Below are 19721 nucleotides of genomic sequence, written 5' to 3'. Positions count from 1 at the left end.
TTTTTTGCTGAAATTCATTTGTAATACATTTTTTTCTGTAACACAGAAGGTTTTACCAGAGAAACGCAACACAATATTTATTGCCCAGATTCTGCACTTTTTAGAAATATCCCACATGTGGCTCTAGTGTGATAATGGAATGAAACACCGGCCTCCGAAGCAAAGGAGCACCTAGTGGATTTTTAGGACCTCCTTTTTTTTTAGATTATATTTTAGGCACGATGTCAGGTTTGAAGAGGTCTTGTGGGGCCAAAACGGTGGAAATCTCCCAAAAGTGACACGGTTTTGGAAACTACACACCTCAAGGATTTTTTCTAGGGGTACAGTTAGCATCTTGACCCCACAGGTCTTTTGCTATATTAATTGGAGTTTGTCTGTGAAAGTGAAAATCTACTTTTTTTTCTGAAAAAATATTAAAAAAAATATTTGCAAGGAATACAGAATAAAAAGCACCCCAAAACTTGTAAAGCTACTTCTTCTGATTACGGCAATACTCCATTTGTGGTACTAAACTGCTGTTTGGACCCACAGCAGAGCTCAGAAGGGAAGGAGCGCCATTTGGATTTTGGAGCGCAGATTTTGCTGGAATTGTTTTCAGTGCCATGTCGCGTTTGCAACGCCCTGGAGGGACCAAAACAGTGGAAACCCCCCAAAAGTGACCCCATTTTGGAGACTACACCCCTCAAGGAATTTTTCTAGGGGTGTAGTGAGCATTTTAACCCCACAGTTTTTTTTGCTGAATTTAGTGTAATTAGGCCGTGAAAATGAAAATCTACTTTTTTCTGAAAAAACATAGAAATGTTACATTTTTACAATGAATAAAGTAGAAAAAGCAGCCCAAAATTTGTAAAGTAATTTCTCCTGATTACAGCAATACGCCATATGTGGTAATAAACTGCTGTTTGGACCCACTGCAGGGCTCAGAAAGGAAGGAACACCCCTTAAGGAATCTATCTAGGGGTATAGTGAGCATTTAGACCCCACACGTCTTTTGCAGAATTTATTAGAATTAGGCCATGAAAATGAATATCAAAATTTTTTCTATAAAAATGTTGCATTTTTATAATTTTCACAAAAGATAAAGGAGGAAAAAGCTACCCAACATTTGTAAAGCAATTTCTCTCAAGTACGGCAATACCCCACGTGGTGCTAAATGCTGTTTCAGTAGAAATTAATTAACCCTTTCAGGACTGATCCATTTTTTGCCTTAACATTTTAGTTTTTCCCTCCCCGCTTTCCAAGAGCCATTACTTTTTTTTATTTTTCCGTCAATAGAGCAGTGTGAGGGCTTATTTTTTGCGGGACGAGCTGTAGTTTTCATTGGTACCATTTTTTTTTTTTTACATACAACTTTTTGATCACTTTTTATGATTTTTTTTTAGAAGCTAAGGGTGACCAAAAACAGCGATTTTGGCGTTTTAAATTCTTTATTTTTTAGGGCGTTCCCAGTGCGAGGTAAATAATGGTATATTGTAATAGTTCACACTTTTACGGATGCAGTGATACCAATTTTGTTTATTTTTTTTATTTCTTACATTACTTTAGAGGAAACATGGGAAAGGGGGATTTTTCGGACTAATATATTTTTTTCACTAATAATAACTTTTTTTAATATTTTTTTTTTTCGCATTTTATTAATCCCTTTAGGGGACTGGAACGAGCGATCATTAGATCGCTGGTACAATACACGGCAATACTAATGTATTGCAGTATAATGTAATTTTTACAGGCTCCTGTAACAGCGCAATCGCTGTACCTGTCCGTTAGGCTCTATTCACATGACAGGGTCCGAGTGTCGGCCGATAAAAACGGCCGTTTTGGACCGTTTTTCCTGGCCGTTTTGCATCCGTTTTGCACCCGTTCCGGGTCGTGTTGCCGATTTTGACCCGTTTTGCCAGGGACTTCTCCTGGAGCGGAATCCCCAGCCACATCGCCGGGGATTCCGCTTCAGAAGTCGCTGCCTTCACTGTGTCCATATATGGACACAGTGAAGTCAGGGACTTCTGCAGGAGCGGAATCCCCAATCCCCGGCCACAGCATTGCCGAAGCTGTGGCTGGGGATTGGGGATTCCGCTCCTACAGGGAGCAAAAAAAATACCCTCCTCCTCCTCACATGCACTTCGCACTGTGGGGAGGAGAAGGAGAGAGCGCAAGCGAGGGAAGATACGGCTGTCACTTGGAGCACCTTCACGTGATGGCCGCGTATTACCCGGCCCCATAGACTTCTATGGGAGCTGGGCGGCTGGGAGAGGTCATGTCCTATTTTTTGACGGCTGGGTTTCCCGGGCCGTCAAAAAATCAGTCGTGTGAATAGCTCCATTAGTGGTCTATTTTCCTACTGCAGCCGTGTGAAAGCTGTTTTTTAATGGTGCAAAGTGAAAAAATTTAAATTTTCCACTGATATGCCATCTTAATGCACAATATGTTGTGCCCAGTTTGTGCCACGGAAGACAAATACCTCATACAATGTTGAGCGGGTTCTCCCGGATATAAAATGTCATATATCTGGACGTAAGCTGGCGTTTGGGCACGCTGTGGGGCTCAGAAGGGAGGGAACGCCATTTGGCTTTTGGAGCGCAGATTTAGCTTGTTCTGTTTGGGGTTTTGCTGGTATTTCAGTTTATAATGTGGGGGTATGTGTAAACTGGGCAGAGTACATCAGGGCATAATAAGAGGGTATAATCATGCGGTAAATAAATAATAATTCCTAGATCTGCGGCCGGTGTCGCACTGATAAATGGCGCCCGATCTTATTCGCTTTTGGACACTGCACAATTTCTGTCGTTATATTCTGAGAGCCAGAACTTTTTTTATTTTTTTCCACCGGAGCCGTGCGAAGACTTATTTGTTGCGGGACAATCTGTAGTTTTCATTGGTACCATTTTAGGGTACATGTGATTTTATTTATTTTTTATCCCTTTTTATTAGATTTTTTTGGCAAGCAAAGTGACAAAAAAACATAAATTCGGAAATGTTTTTTGTTTTTACAGCGTTCACCGTGCGCTATAAATGACATTTTACTTCTGCGGGTCGATACGATTATGGCGATACCAGATGTATATCTTTTTTTATGTTTTGCGGCGTTTGCGCAATAAAATCACTTTTCGATTAAATAATTTATTTTTTGGCACCATATTCTGAGAGCCGTAACTTCTTTATTTTTCAGTCAAAAAAGCTGTGTAAGGGCTTGTTTTTTGCGGGACGGGTTGTAGTTTTTATTGGTGTTATTTTAGGGTACATGCGACTTTTTGATCACTTTTTATTTTATATTTTGTGAGGGGTGATGACCAAAACAAAATAGTGATTCTAACATTGTTTTTCAATTATTTTTTTTGCGGTGTTCACCGTGCGGAAAAAATAATATTAAAGTTTTATAGTTTGGGTCGTTACGAATGCGGTGATACCAAATATGTGTACTTTTTTTTTTTTATTATCATTTTCATTTTTTTCCTATAATAAAAGACTTATCATAGGAAAAAAAGCATTTTTTGTTTTTGGAACTTATAACTTGTTTTTACACTTTTAGAAAACATTTTTATAACTTTTTTGTTTTACTTGAAGCTATAATACATTATATAATGATATATACATTAATAATGCTATAATACATTACACTACCTAGGTAGTGTAACGTATTATAAACTGTCAGTGTGACGCTGAGAGTCACACTGACAACTGACGTTGTGTTGCCTCTGGTTTTGCCTTATAACCGACTGCAGCACCCACAATCGGTCCCCGGGAAAGTTTGTTGTAGCAACAAACTTTCCAGTTTGTTACAGTAACAAACTTTCCAGTTCGTTGCTACAACAAACTCCCTGCGATCACATGACCAGGACCTGAACCAATTAGGTCCCGATCATGTCTCCGGGACCAGAGGCAGGGGTTAACAGCGCGATCCGGGTGTCAGCGCTACTCTGAGACACCCGGATCGCGCTTTTAACACCCACCGTGAATTCACGTTGGTGCTGCAGAGAGCCCAGCAAGTGCCGACGTGAATTTACTGTGGGCGGTCGGGAAGCGGTTAACGTGTATGTTCACAAATGCCAGAAGTCTAGCAAGCAAATTGAGGGAGCTAGAGGCCGTGATACTGGAGGAACATATTGATACACAGTGGATATAAAAAGTCTACACACCCCTGTTAAAATGCTAGGTTTTTGTCATGTAAGGCCTCATGCACACGACCGTATTTTTTCCCACCCGTAAATACTGGCGTAAATACGGGTCCGGTGTCACACGTATTCGACCCGTTTTGCACCAGTATTTACGGACCCGTGCCCGTAAATATGGGTCCGGTGTCACCCGTATTCCACCCGTATTTACGGGCACGTTTTTGGCGGCAAAATAGCACTGCACTAATCGGCAGCCCCTTCTCTCTATCAGTGCAGGATAGAGAGAAGGGACAGCCCTTTCTGTAATAAAAGTTAAAGAAATTCATACTTACCCGGCCATTGTCTTGGTGACGCGTCCCTCTCTTCACATCCAGCCCGACATCCCTGGATGACGCGGCAGTCCATGTGACCGCTGCAGCCTGTGATTGGCTGCAGCGGTCACATGGGCTGAAACGTCATCCAGGGACGGCCAGGACGTCGGGCCGGATGACGAGAGGGACGCGTCACCAAGGCAACGGCCGGGAGACCGGACTGGAGGAAGCAGGAAGTTCTCGGTAAGTATGAACGTCTTTTATTTTTTACAGGTTGCTCTTTATTCTGATCGGTAGTCACTGTCCAGGGTGCTGAAAGAGTTACTGCCGATCAGTTAACTCTTTCAGCTCCCTTGACAGTGACTATTTACTGACGTCGCTTAGCAACGCTGCCGTAATGACTGACGGGTGCACACATGTAGCCACCCGTCATTACGGGAGCCCCATAGACTTTTATGGACTGTCCGTGCCGTTATCACGGCCTGAAATAGGACATGTTCTATCCTTTTCAACGGCACGGGCACCTTCCCGTATGAAAACGGGAAGGTACCCGTGGCCAATAGAAGTCTATGAGCCCGTTATTACGGGTCGTAATTACGACCCGTAATAACGGAAGTTTTTACGGTCGTGTTCATGAGGCCTTACAAAATCACCCACCTGCAGATAGAAAATCATGTCAAAACTTTTTCCACCTTTAATGTCACCTATAATCTGTATAATTGTATTGAAAAACAAACTGAAATCTTTTATGGTGGAAAAATACAGCACAAAAATAATGTGGTTGCATAAATCTGCACACCCTTAAACTAATACCTTGTTGAATTACACTTTTACTTTATGACAGCATTCAGTCTTTTTGGGTAGAAGTCTATCAGAATGGCACATCTTGACCTGGCAATTGTTGCCCACTCTTCCTTGCAAAATCGCTCCAAATCTGTCAGATTGCGAGGGCATCTCCTGTGTACGGCCTCTTCAGGTCACCCCACAGATTTTCAATGGGATTCGGGTCTGGGCTCTGGCTGGGCCATTCCAAAACTTTGATCATCTTCTGATGAAGCCTCTTTTGTTGCTTTGGGTCGTTGTCGTGTTGAAAGGTGAAATTCATCTTCAGCTTTTTAGCAGAGGCTGCAGGTTTTGTGCCAATATTGACTGATATTTGGAACTGTTCATAATTCCCTCCACCTTGACTAAAGCCCCAGTTCCAGCTGCAGAAAAACAGCCCCAAAGTATAATGCTGCCTCCACCATGCTCCATAATGCTGCCTCCACCGGGCTCCATAATGCTGCCTCCACCGGGCTCCATAATGCTGCCTCCACCGGGCTCCATAATGCTGCCTCCACCGGGCTCCATAATGCTGCCTCCACCGGGCTCCATAATGCTGCCTCCACCGGGATCCATAATGCTGCCTCCACCGGGCTCCATAATGCTGCCTCCACCGGGCTCCATAATGCTGCCTCCACCGTGCTCCATAATGCTGCCTCCACCGTGCTCCATAATGCTGCCTCCACCGGGCTCCATAATGCTGCCTCCACCGGGCTCCATAATGCTGCCTCCACCGGGCTCCATAATGCTGCCTCCACCGTGCTCCATAATGCTGCCTCCACCGTGCTCCATAATGCTGCCTCCACCGTGCTCCATAATGCTGCCTCCACCGGGCTCCATAATGCTGCCTCCACCGGGCTCCATAATGCTGCCTCCACCGGGCTCCATAATGCTGCCTCCACCGGGCTCCATAATGCTGCCTCCACCGGGCTCCATAATGCTGCCTCCACCGGGCTCCATAATGCTGCCTCCACCGGGCTCCCTAATGCTGCCTCCACCGGGCTCCCTAATGCTGCCTCCACCGGGCTCCCTAATGCTGCCTCCACCGTGCTCCCTAATGCTGCCTCCACCGTGCTCCCTAATGCTGCCTCCACCGTGCTCCCTAATGCTGCCTCCACCGTGCTCCCTAATGCTGCCTCCACCGTGCTCCCTAATGCTGCCTCCACCGTGCTCCCTAATGCTGCCTCCACCGTGCTCCCTAATGCTGCCTCCACCGTGCTCCCTAATGCTGCCTCCACCGTGCTCCCTAATGCTGCCTCCACCGGGCTCCCTAATGCTGCCTCCACCGGGCTCCCTAATGCTGCCTCCACCGGGCTCCCTAATGCTGCCTCCACCGGGCTCCCTAATGCTGCCTCCACCGGGCTCCATAATGCTGCCTCCACCGGGCTCCATAATGCTGCCTCCACCGGGCTCCATAATGCTGCCTCCACCGGGCTCCATAATGCTGCCTCCACCGGGCTCCATAATGCTGCCTCCACCGGGCTCCATAATGCTGCCTCCACCGGGCTCCATAATGCTGCCTCCACCGGGCTCCATAATGCTGCCTCCACCGGGCTCCATAATGCTGCCTCCACCGGGCTCCATAATGCTGCCTCCACCGGGCTCCATAATGCTGCCTCCACCGGGCTCCATAATGCTGCCTCCACCGGGCTCCATAATGCTGCCTCCACCGGGCTCCATAATGCTGCCTCCACCGGGCTCCATAATGCTGCCTCCACCGGGCTCCCTAATGCTGCCTCCACCGTGCTCCCTAATGCTGCCTCCACCGTGCTCCCTAATGCTGCCTCCACCGTGCTCCCTAATGCTGCCTCCACCGTGCTCCCTAATGCTGCCTCCACCGTGCTCCCTAATGCTGCCTCCACCGTGCTCCCTAATGCTGCCTCCACCGTGCTCCCTAATGCTGCCTCCCCCGTGCTTTACTGTGGGTGTTGATGTTCTTTTGGTGATGTGCAGTGTTGGCTTTGTGCCAAACATACCTTTTGGAATTCTGGCCAAAGAGTTCAACTTTGGTCTCATCAGACCAGAACACGTTTACCCACATGCTTTTGGCAGACTTGATGTAGGTCTTTGCAAAACATAGCCGGGCTTAGATGTTTTTCTTTGTAAGAAAAGGCTTCTGTCTTGCCACCCTACCCCACAGCCCAGACATATGAAGATTACGGGAGATTATTGTCACATGCACTACACAACCACTACCTGCCAGTAAGTCCTGCAGCTCCTTTTAATGTTGCTGTAGGCCTCTTGGTAGCCTCCCGGACCAATTTTCGTCTTGTCTTATCTTCATTTGAGGGATGTCCGGTTCTTGGTAATGTCACTATTGTGCCAAATGCAATCCACTTCTTGATGACCATCTTCACTGTGTTTCATGGTATATCTAATGCCTTGGAAATTCTTTGGTACCCTTCTCCTGACTGATGCCTTTCAACAATCAGATCCCTTTGATGTGTTGTAAGCTCTTTACGGACCATGGCTTTTGCTGTCACATGCAACTAAGAAAATGTCAGGAAAATCCTAATAGAACGGCTGAACTTTATATGGGGTAACTCAGAATCACTTTAAATAACGGCAGCTGTGTACTGACTACTAGTTAACATGAGTTTAACTGTGATTGGCTAATTCTGAACACAACCACATCCCAAATTATAATAGGGTGTTCACACTTATGCAACCCCATTATTGTAGTTTTCTTATTTTATTTTCCCCTCTAAATGATTTCAGTTTGTTTTTCAATGGAATTGTACAGATTATGGGTCACATTAAAGGTGGAAAAAGTTCTGAAATTATTCATCTTGTACAGATTTTTTGACAAAAACCTGGCATTTTAATAGGGGTGTGTAGACTTTTTATATCCACTGTAGTTTGTGTTGCTGCAACATGACTAGACTCTTCTCATGGCTGGGCTGTAAATCTACAGGGTTTTACACTGTTTTGGAAAGACAGGGAAAATACTAAAGGCGGTGGTGTATATCTGTATGTGAGAAGTGATCTGAAGGTGGTGGTGTATGTCTGTATGTGAGACGTGATATGAAGGTGGTGGTGTATTTCTGTATGTGAGAAGTGATATGAAGGTGGTGTATGTCTGTATGTGAGAAGTGATATGAAGGCGGTGATGTATGTCTGTACGTGAGAAGTGATATGAAGGTGGTGGTGTATGTCTGTACGTGAGAAGTGATATGAAGGTGGTGCTGTATGTCTGTACGTGAGAAGTGATATGAAGGTGATGCTGTATGGCTGTATGTGATAAGTGATATGACGGTGATGTATGTCTGTATGTGAGAAGTGATATGAAGGTGGAGGTGTATGTCTGTATGTGAGAAGATAAACAAAGAAACCCTCTGAGAAACGAATAGGAACCTTGGGCAGCTACAAATGTGATATAAAAAAAAATGCCCGTGTTGCAATACTATTACCCACAAACTCAACAATTTTGAGTCCAACTCTACAGGAACCTCTTTCCCCATCAAACAACGACTCAATTGCAAATCATCGAACCTCATTTATTTAATCAATTGCATTTGCAAAAAACAATATATAGGTAGAACAATACAGCCCCTACATTGCTGTCTGAATAAACATAGTTCAAATTGTACACAACAATTTATACAACATAGTATTTCACGTCATTGTACTATTGAACACAAGTGGGATTTGAACTGTTTCACAATTACCACAATCGAACGAATAGATCCCTCCCTCAATAACAGCTTTGAGACCTTATGCAAAAGAGAGGTGTTTTTGATATATAAACTTAACACTCCCAAACCCATAGGCCTCAATGAGGTCACAGAAACCATCATTTGATACCTCAGGCACCAAACGAGGTCCCAGTAGCCACCACTTTTCACTTCAGATCCTCTCTTTACTCATTTCAAACCCCCCTCTCCACCAATCCTCATACCTGTCAGATTATTACCATTATCCACCATTTTTTAATTCTACTTCTCTCAATTTTTTATTATAATTTTTGTTATCATTTTACACTTCTTCTTCTTCTTATTATTATTATTATTATTATTATTATTATTATTATACACATCTCCATTTTGCCAACCCCCATACCCCAAATAAATATCAACCCTCCCCTATCCCTCCATCAGTCCATCTATTTAGTCTAACTGACGCTTCTCCAGAAGTACTGATGTTACCAGATCACCTACTATTAAGTGTATGCATACATATACATGGAGCACTCTCCTTGTTTTTATCTTCATACACCTTATTATAATCTAACCATCGCATTACCCAGTAGAATCTATACAGTACTCTGTAACAGTGGCATTTATTGTTTAACCCATACTTACAATATGGAGCTCTGAGAAAGTGCAGCCACTTTTTGGTCCCTCCGGGCCTCCATAGCCCTTGAGCGATCTCCCTTTTAGCTACGCTAACCCGTTTCCATAACGACGGGAGACTCTTCCGCATCTCTCGGCCTACCAATGCTTAATCTTCATTGGGACCCACGTCTTGCAATCCCCTCAAAGAACGGCTGACATACCCGTCTCCATGACACTTGGAGACACTCCCCCGTCTCCCGGCCTCATAGCACAATCTCCATATCTACCTGGGACGCACATCTTGCGATCCCCCCAGACCTCTGAGAGCGGCGTACATTCATGCTCAAGTGATCCTCATAGGAATCTGAGGAAGCTCACACCGCATTCTCAGACTTCTAACACAATCCACCAAGTATTTACTACAATCGCACAGTAATAACCAAGCGGGACTACAGCCCAGCCAGTATGAATGCCAAATGCTTTTATATTCACTGTGCCAATCCACATTCCCTGCTAATCTGTTATAATGTTTCATTTACACTTTCTGTAAAAGTTAATACTGATAGAAATCTTTCTGAGTGCATCAGTTCAACGTTACTCCTTTTTAATCTTTGACCCCGATGTTGTTTACCTTCACTTTGGCGGTTTTTGAGCTATTTAAATCCTTCTGGATTCTCCCAGATACATGTATGTTTTTCTTTCCTGATGAAGAGATCGGTCCGATCTCGTAACGCGTAGCATTTTACTTATTAAAACATATATCTTATTCCATACCTCCTGCATTGGATCAATTTCCTGAATTCTATAACACTGGACAGCACTGGAGATTTAATCCTTTTTTCTTCACCTTATTCTCTGTGAGAAGTGATATGAAGGTGGTGGTGTATGTCTGTATGTGAGAAGTGATATGAAGGCGGTGGTGTATGTCTGTATGTGAGAAGTGATATGAAGGTGGTGGTAGTGATCTGATTATTTGACTTTAAAGGGGTTGTCCACTGGATAGGTCATCAGTATATCATCTCTGGGGTTCCAAAAACTGGACCCCGCACCGATCAGCTGCTCCGGCTGCCCACCGGACGTCCATTCTGGAAGCAGATGGCTCCAGCCACGGAATAGCGGCCGATCTGCAGTACTGTTCAAGTGCATGGCTGCTGTGCTACGTATAGAGCCAACTGCTTCCAGCTCCATACACTACATATTGTGCAATGACATCCGGTGCCCGCAGGCAGCCGGAACAGCTGGGGTCTGGGTGTCGGACCCACAAGATCATATACTGATGACCTATCCAGTGGATAGGTCATCAGTTATCTGGTAATGGACAACCCCTTTAAAGTCAAACAATAATTTCTTTAGTACTCTAAAGTGGCGCCAAAAACAATTAAAACCCTTCCAGCGAAAAAGATAGCCACGGAAACCTTCACTTCTATAGAAGTTACGGAAACAGCATAGCTCAGCGAGCTCGGCTGTTTCCATTCTCCTGGCCAACTTGTAATTCAATGGCCGGAGAGCAGTGACCGCGAGACAAACCAGGGACAGGGGGCGCCGTTCTAGAGATGTGCAGGAATGAGAAGTGGGACTATCGAACATATACGACATATGGGAATGATAATACCCCTTTAAGGGGTTAATGCATAGTGTGTAACCTGAGGGATCATGTGACGTGATTTCATCACAATGTTTACGGTCTTATGGCAATATTTCCCAATCCTGTATACGTTATGACTTGTCTCATAGGTAAACTAATAATGATTTACTTATCATTTTACTGCAGTGGTTCCCAACCTTTTCTATGCCACACATCGCTAGGAAATGTTTAAACAAAGGAGTTAGGACATCAATAGCTGATGGGTCGGGGACCCCCGCCGATCAGCTGTTTTGAAGGGGATGCAGTTCTCGTACGATGCTGCTTCCCCTTCATTTCTACTTGATCACTGTGAATCGTCAACACGCATTTAGTGGCGATTCCCAGTTATTGCAGCCATATCCCAGTGAAGTGAATGGGAGAAGAAAGCTGCAATACTGTGAACCGCCACTAAATGTGTGTCGACTATTCACAGTGATCAAGTGCAAATGAAGGGGGAGTAGCACTCGTACGAGTGCTGCACCCCCTTCATAACCACTGATCGGCGGGGGTCCCGGGAGTCGGACCTTGACCCATCAGCTATTGATGGATAGGCCATCCATTATTAGCGACTGGATATCACCTTTAATGTTCTCACCCACAACAAAAGTAATATCCCATTTGGAGACACCGAACACCTCTCAGTAGCTTTTCAATTGTTTTTACTAACTATTCCCGAAACGGAGGGTTTAGACGTGGGCGGGTTTGGAACATGAAACCCCAGCTGTGTAACGACATGCTGGCCGATAAGTGGCTCCAAACCTACTGACGGGTTCTCTTTTAAAGGGGTTCTCCCACAAATTAAATTTATCACCTATCCACGGTATAGGTAATTAATGTATGATGGCTTGGGGCACCTAGTCCCCCGTTTCTTCTCACCGCACAACTGCGGTGAAGAGGGGTTTGAATGGGGGGTGGCGGTCGAGCAGGCACGCTGGCAATCCATCCAAAGTCTATGGGCGCTCAAGGCCTTCTGGGTGACTTCACACATCACTATTTTGCCACGATTTCTGCTAAAAAAAAAAACGCAAATTGACTGCAAAGTGTGAACACCGATTAACAATCTCTGACCCCAAAACTCACTACGGGCATTGGGTTCACATTCAGATACTAGTAAAGCAGGTAAATGGGGGTAAGCTTACAATGGGAGCCTACGGATGACTTATTATGTCGCAGCGTTCCGTCGCAGGTACAGCTCAGGAGCTTTTAAGGGGGTATATGTCAAACCGAGGGCCATAGCGTGATGTGAACAGAGCCTAAGTTGTTCCAATAACCTGTTTAACCTACTCAGAGGTATTAAAAAAATGCCTTTCCGACCCCCCTATATTATAATACCATGTGATTGGCTAAACCCAACTGGCATGTGGGAATTGGGGTGCTATCCGCTGAACGTTCTCTTGGCTGCTGACGAACTAAGATTTAGGGCCCACTTTCCACGATCCAGAGAACGAGGGGGCCCTGTTCTCCATACTATGCAACGCTCTTTATTATTGAGTGAACCATGGCAGTAAAGTTTTTAATTTCCCCTCCATGTATCTTTCACCTGCACTGGAGGGGGGGGGGGGGGGGAACATAAAAGGGATGTCTCCTGGGAAATAGAAATAATACATAAATCTATGGCCCAGGATAAAAGGTATTTTTCTATATCTACAGAGGATTCCTGTCGAATGTGTTTGTGAAGAGCGGCTCCGATGGACCATTTGCCCGGGCGGAGAGGGGGCAGATACCATTCTCTCAGGTAAGATGGAAGACCGATTGTATCAGAAGCTCAAGTCATTGTAAACCATAATGTAACATATGCATGAGTGGTTCATATAAGAATACACACAAGTAACATACGGATAATAAAGGGGTTGTCCACTTCTGGTGGAGACCCCCAGAATGGAGTAATCAACTCCCACCAATGTCACTATATGAACTCTCTCGATGACCAATCCAGACTAGGGTCAAACAGGTTCAGGTTTTGCACCACAGCCCCTTAAAGGGGGTCATCCAGGATGCAAATTTTGTTATTAGGGGCTGCAAATTTAATAATTAAACCAAAATAGCAATACTTACCTATCCTTGCTCCCGGCAATCCAGCGCTGAGGCTCCGGCGGCAGTCCTGGTGGTTGTTTACATGCAAATCGCATGTGACCGTTGCAGCCAATCAGAGGGCTCAGCGGTCATGTGTTGTATATCTGGCATTATGCGAAAAATGATATTTTTTTTTTCTGCTACATGTGGACGGAGTTTTGAATGTATTATACTTTATTATGTTGCAGATTTTTGGTACGAAATCAACACCAAAAATGTGTGACAAATGTGTCTTTATGTGGTCTGAGGACACATGAATTTAATAAAGGGACCCCCGTGTATTAGCCAGGGCAGAGAGGCACTACAAAGAGCGGCTGTCACTCTAGTGGACCCCACAAGACCAGGAGTCCTACAGATGCTCATGACTTCAATAGATGCCTTATAATATGTCATTTTACTTTAGTGAATTTCCATTTTCCCAGAGTATAATCCCAGGGTCCCAGCAATGAGACCACCTATGCTCAATAACCACTATCGAATAACCTCAACATTTCACCTTACGGGTAATATTATCCGTTGTTTACAATTCTCGTACGTCTTTGTTGCAGCATTTCCTTGGAAGAGTTAACTGGTAGTTTAGTTTTAAATATTTGCTTTACTTTTCCTGTATTCTTCTTGAGTTTCATCATGTACTCCAGTCATCTAGAGCTGCATTTACAATTCTACTGGTTTCCTGTTAACTCTCAGGCGCTGGAGCTGACTCTGTTATTGTAGATACAATTCAATTTGGTTAATTCAAGTTGTCCGATTGTAATGATTTTATTGGATTCACAGATTTTTCTTGTAACCTCATACTGTGTGTTAAAACTGCAAAGTATTTTTTTGCTATATTAGTGTTGGTTCCTCCGACTTCTTCAACTTCCATTTATGAGACTGTTGTGGGAAGTAGCAAAGTCATTACCTGTCATGGTGGGTTCTGTGTATCATGAGTTCCCCCATAGCTCCGCTCTTCCTTGTCTTAGGGTCCTTTTACACTGGCCCATTTTGGCCGTAACACTGAGCGCTGATCAATGGGACAGCTGGTTGATCGGCGCTCGTTTGCTCCTTTCACTATGTATGCGGGCGAGCGCTCATTATTCCGATCGCTCGTCCCCATACATTTCTATCATGTCGGCAGCACGTCTCCCTGTTTACATAGGGCGATACGCTGCCGACAGCGATATTTTCTGTTTCCGAAACTATACGATCTTGACACGGATCCCCAACAGGACCTTCCTACAGACTCCCGCGGGTTTCCCATACAAGGCGGACTATTTTAACAGCCCCAGCGGACTCCCCATAGCTAACCACTCTAGGCTAATGGTTCTCCCACTACAGTGGCAGCCTACACGATGGACCCTATAGACCTGCACCATTCAAGAATCGGTCTCCAGATCAGTAGCGGTCGCTTTGCTAGCTCATCGTCCGCTCCATGACACTTGTTCCAGGCCCTGCCGAACTGGTCTCCACTCGCTCACTCTTGGCAGACAACCTTTCTCCTCCGCCTCACACAGACCTTCCACAACATCTAACCACCTCTGATCCACCACCTTCTCAGCTACGGCCTTTAGTCTCCCCTGCCTCTCTGCAGATGGACAAGCCTCCTGCCAATGGCGACCAGATCCTGGGGGAAACCTGCTCAGACCCGCAACACTTGAGCACCGGCACGCGGTTAGTCCGCACTAATGTCGCCAAACCTCTTATAAGAGCTCTCACTGTCTCGCCTGACTGCATGGCGGTACAGTGCATCCATGTCACTACGCTCGGCTGTCCCCCAGATGCCTCTCATTCCTTTGTGCAGTGACACCACCGCACCTCCGACAGCACCGCAGGGCAACAAAGTCTGTCCTCCAGCGAACCTGTAAGACAAAACATAATATGCAGTGCAACACAACATATATACATTTACAGTGAACATTCCTTTTAAAGAGACAGGCAACCAATTAAATAACATAAGCAGTCTAGGCCGCAAATAGAGGTTATATATAGAGGTCACACTCCTTACATGTATGTATCCTGTCCAACAAGCCACCTATGTAAAGCTCCGTACAAAGAAACCATCTTCCATATTGTACTAACTTACTGTTATTTTAGTTTCACTGTAATGGTATGTTCTCACGCTTAACAAAAAAACGGCTGAAAATACGGCGCTGTTTTCAAGGGAAAACAGTCCCCGATTTTCAGCCGTTTTTTTACGGATGTTTTCGGAGCTGTTTTTCTATTGTGTCAATGAAAAACGGCTTTAAAAACGGCTGCAGAAGTGACATGCGCTTCTTTTCATGAGGCGGTTTTTTACGCGGCCCTTTTTTAAAAACTGCCACGTAAAAAAACGCCCCGTGGAAACAGAACGCCGTTTTTCCCATTGAAATCAATGGGTAGATGTTTGGAGGCGTTCAGCCCCCGCATTTTTAGCTGTTTTTCGGGGCGTTTACGGCCCTCAAAACGTCTGGAAATAGGTTGTGTGAACATACCCTAAAATTATTTTAGATAACGGAACCCGATAGTTGCTGGATTTTCAGATATTCCGGATTATTGGACGATCACCGAAAAGTATATTATGGAAACTTGTGCCTCCACTTGTCATGTACTAAGGCCTGTGCTCTAATAGTTTGTTACAGAAATGAACAAGGAATGTAAGGCTTTCGCTAAGGAATCTGGGGTCACTCTCCCCGAGACCTTCTCGCTGGAACAGGCCGTTCAGGATATGTTCGAAATTGGTCGAGTCAACATGCCGATCCTAAAAGCCGCCACTAAGCTGAGAAACCACGGTAAGAACGGCGATTATTATTATTATAGATGGCAAAAATGCCATGACTGGGTGGCATCTACTGCATCTAGAAGAAGGATGGTCTCACCACCAGCGTAGCAGGGGTTATTTACTGTAAGAGCAGTCATGTCAGGGATCATTATGTATATTGTTTGAAAAATATTATCCTCACACATATGTATGTACATTTCAGTTCTTTGTGTAATATACAATAACAATATATAACAAGTTCTTTGTTCATGTCGGACACACCTATGGAAGACACCGCCCCCTGGAATGCAAGAAGAGTGAGTCTGAGAACTTGCAGCTGAGAAGCCAGTGGGGGGCTTGGGCACTCCCATATCTCTAGGGAGGAGGCATGTGTCTTGTTCTGTGTTTCTTTGTTCTGAATAAAGTTTCAGTCTTCCTCCTGGCTGACGGAGGGAAAGCTGTGTACCAACACCTTTGGCTGGTTTACTTCTTTCCAGGCATGCCTTCAGCTTTTAATTTACAGAGGTGGTTATTCGGTGTGAAATAACAGGGAGAAGGGAGCTACCCTGATATACGGACCTGACAGTCACACTATGGAACTCCCTCCGCGGGATGTTGTAATTATCGATTCAGGGAAAAAAAGAAAATGATGAGATCAGAAAAAAGGTCTGATATTTTTTTTTTTTCTTCTTCCAGAAACACCACCACTCTTGTCCGTAGGCTGCGTCTAGTATTCACTTTAATGGGGCTGTACTGCAATACCAGACACAGCCAGTGGATAAGAGTGGCACCTTTTCTAATCCCAGACAACCCCTTAGGGACACTGATTTTTTTTATTTTCGTTTTTCACTCCCCGTCTTCCAAGAGCCATAACTCTTTTTTTATTTTTCCGTCAATAGAGCGGCGTGAGGGCTTATTTTTTGCAATAGAAGTTGTAGTTTCTATTGGTAGCATTTAAAGTACTATATAATGTACTGGGAAACTGAAAAAAAATATTTGCGGGCTGAAATTGGAAAAAAACTGAGATTCCTCCATCGTTAAGTTTTTACGGATTTCACCATGCAGTAAAAACGACAACGTAAAACTTTTTTCTGTGGCTGAATACGATTACGGTGATACCAAATTTTTATAGTTTTTTTTTTATGTTTTACTACTTTTGTTAAAAAAAAATGTGTTTTGTTTCACCACATTCTGAGAGCCGCATCTTTTTTATTGTTCTGTGGATTAAGCGGCGTGAGGGTTTATCAGGACCATTTTTTGGTACATACAACTTTTTGATCACATTTTATTAAGAACATTTTTGGAGCGAAGTTGACCAAAGAACAGCGATTTTGGCATTTTAAATGTTTTATTTTTCACCGTGCGCGTTAAATAACACTATATTGTAATAGTTCAAACTTTTCCGGACTCAGCGATACCAAATTTCTTTACTTTTTTTTATTTCTTGCATTACTTTAGAGAAGAAATGAGAAAAGGTTTCTTTTTATTATTTTTTTTGAACTTTTAATATTATATAATTTTTTTTCACTACTAAAAACTTTAGTTCACATTTTTTACACGTTCAATTAGTTCCCCTAGGGGACTTGAACCAGCGATCATCAGATCGCTGGTACAACACACTGCAATACTAATGTATTGCAGGGTATAGTCATTTTTACAGGCCACAGTCCGGGCTTAACAGAGGCACAGTGAATACAGACCTGGGGGCCTTCATTAGGCCTCTGGGCTGCTATGACAACCATCGGCGATCCCGATCGCGTTGCAGAGGGGGGGTGATGAGCTGTCGGAAGAGGCTGCCCCACTCTTCAACGCCTCAGGTGCTGCAGCCGCGATTGACCGCAGCATTTGATAGGTTAAATGGCTAGGAACAGCGCGATCGCTGTACCTGGCCATTAGTCTCAGGTGTCAGCTGTGATACACAGCTGATACCCGCACCCTATGGAGCACACTCCGCGCGTGAGCGCGCGCCATACTTCTCCCCCTGCACCAGGGCGTATCGGGATATCCCGGTGCATGAAGGGGTTAACTGATATTAGTCTACATGTCTTTCTAGAAAAACATATTTTAAGTCCGTAAGGAATGGTTTTGTTAAGTTGAGGAAGGGCCTGTTCACATTTCCGTTCCGGGGTTCCGCCGGAGGTTTCCATCAGGTGAACCCCGCAACGGAAAGTGAAAGCACAGCTTCCGTTCGTCACCATTCCGTAAGGTTTCCGGTTTTCCGACGGAATCCATAGCGGAGTCGACTGGGCTATTGATTCCATCGGAAAACCGGAAAAACGCTCTCCCTGCCTCCCATTGGTTTCAATAGGTCAGAGACTGAACCGTGAGAAGAAATAGCATGTCGCATATCTATAGTGATAATATATTTTGCAGTACCGTACACGGGCTATAATCCCTCACATCAGCCCCTGTCTCCAGCGAAGCTCATAGGTAGGTACAATAAATGGGTTCTCTTCTTTGGACCTTCCCTATTAGTTAGAAGTGTCCCCCTGCTGAGACCCCCAGCGATCAGCTGTGATCTGTTGGGAAACCTGGCAGTAAGTGTTTAATTTCCCTGCAGTGCCACCACAGGGGATATGTAGTATTACACAGCGTCCATTCATATCAATGTGTTGTCTGTGTAATACAGGACAGGTCCTCTAGAGATGCTCTATGTAACCGCTCTCCACGGTGGCCAAGATATGAGGACACTGAACAGGGACCCCTCCGGCTATTAACTCAGGATTCCCTAATAGGTCGTATGGAGATGGATTCTCTCAATTAGGCAAGCACTTTAACTTAATTTTTAAGATTTACACTAAGGGGAATTTAACACCGGCCAATATGGGCCATGAAAATGAGCGCAGATCAATGAGACAGCTCGTTGATCGGCGCTCGTTTGCTCCTTTCACAAGAAGCTATGTATGGGGATGAGCACTTGTTACGCCGATCTCTCGTCCCCATACATTTCAATCATGTCGACAGAGCGCCTCCCTGTGTACACCGAGAGATGTGCTGCCGACAGCGATAATATTTATTGCTTAGAAACTACAATCAGCCGATGAAAGAGCATTTCCCAGTTTATGGGCTGATCGTTGGCCTGTTTACACAGGGCAATGATTAGAAACGAGTGTTCATATGAGCGATGGCTTACCCAATCATTGACCCTTTACGACAGATAACTTCCGGGAAGATATATTGGTTATTTAAAGGGGTAGTCCACTTTAGGACAACTGATGACCTATCCACCAGATAAATCATCATTATATGGTCGGTGCGGGTCCATCACCCGGACTCCACACCGATCGGCTTCACCGGTGGCCTACGGTCATCGGACATCAATGCCGGAAGCAGATGGCTCCGGTCACGGAATAGCGGCCGAGCTGCAGTGCTGTATTCAAGTGGACAGGAGCAGAGCTGTTCGTCCGCTATGCAATGTACGGTGCCAACTACTTCCGGCTCCGTATACCGTGCAATAACATCCGGTTCCTGCAGGCAACCGGTGCAGCTGATCGGTGCGGGGTCCATGTGACGACGTATACAATATAAACAATATATCTCACAGCATTCCAGGTGAAAAGGTAAAAAAAAATGCAGTGATTTATTCAACCAACATGGTGCTACGTTTCAGCTCCGTCCTCTAGAGCCTTTCTCAAGCAACTAACATGTGATTACTACAGTGTATATAACATGGTGTCAATCAACACTACACAATTATTAACATCAAGCAAAAAATGCATCGAAGCATAGTATAAATAATGTACAAAACGTACCATAAAAAGCGGTGGGTAAAATACAAACACATTTTGTGCA

General features: G+C 44.7%; 1 protein-coding gene across 1 annotated transcript in view; it reads left to right on the top strand.

Moving 5' to 3' along the window:
• EPHX2 (epoxide hydrolase 2) overlaps positions 1-19721 on the top strand; it is a 95692-nt gene that overhangs the window by 8572 nt on the left and 67399 nt on the right. Inside the window, exons 2-3 of the mRNA XM_075860824.1 lie at positions 12791-12875; positions 15801-15960. Coding sequence (XP_075716939.1) covers positions 12791-12875; positions 15801-15960 — 245 coding nt within the window. The remainder of the gene's footprint in view (positions 1-12790; positions 12876-15800; positions 15961-19721) is intronic.

This window comes from Rhinoderma darwinii, chromosome 4 (genome assembly GCF_050947455.1).
Source record: "Rhinoderma darwinii isolate aRhiDar2 chromosome 4, aRhiDar2.hap1, whole genome shotgun sequence".
Classification (NCBI taxonomy): Eukaryota; Metazoa; Chordata; class Amphibia; order Anura; family Rhinodermatidae; genus Rhinoderma; species Rhinoderma darwinii.
The sequence above is the reverse complement of the archived record's forward strand: the minus strand, read 5'-3'. Positions and strand labels throughout refer to the sequence as shown.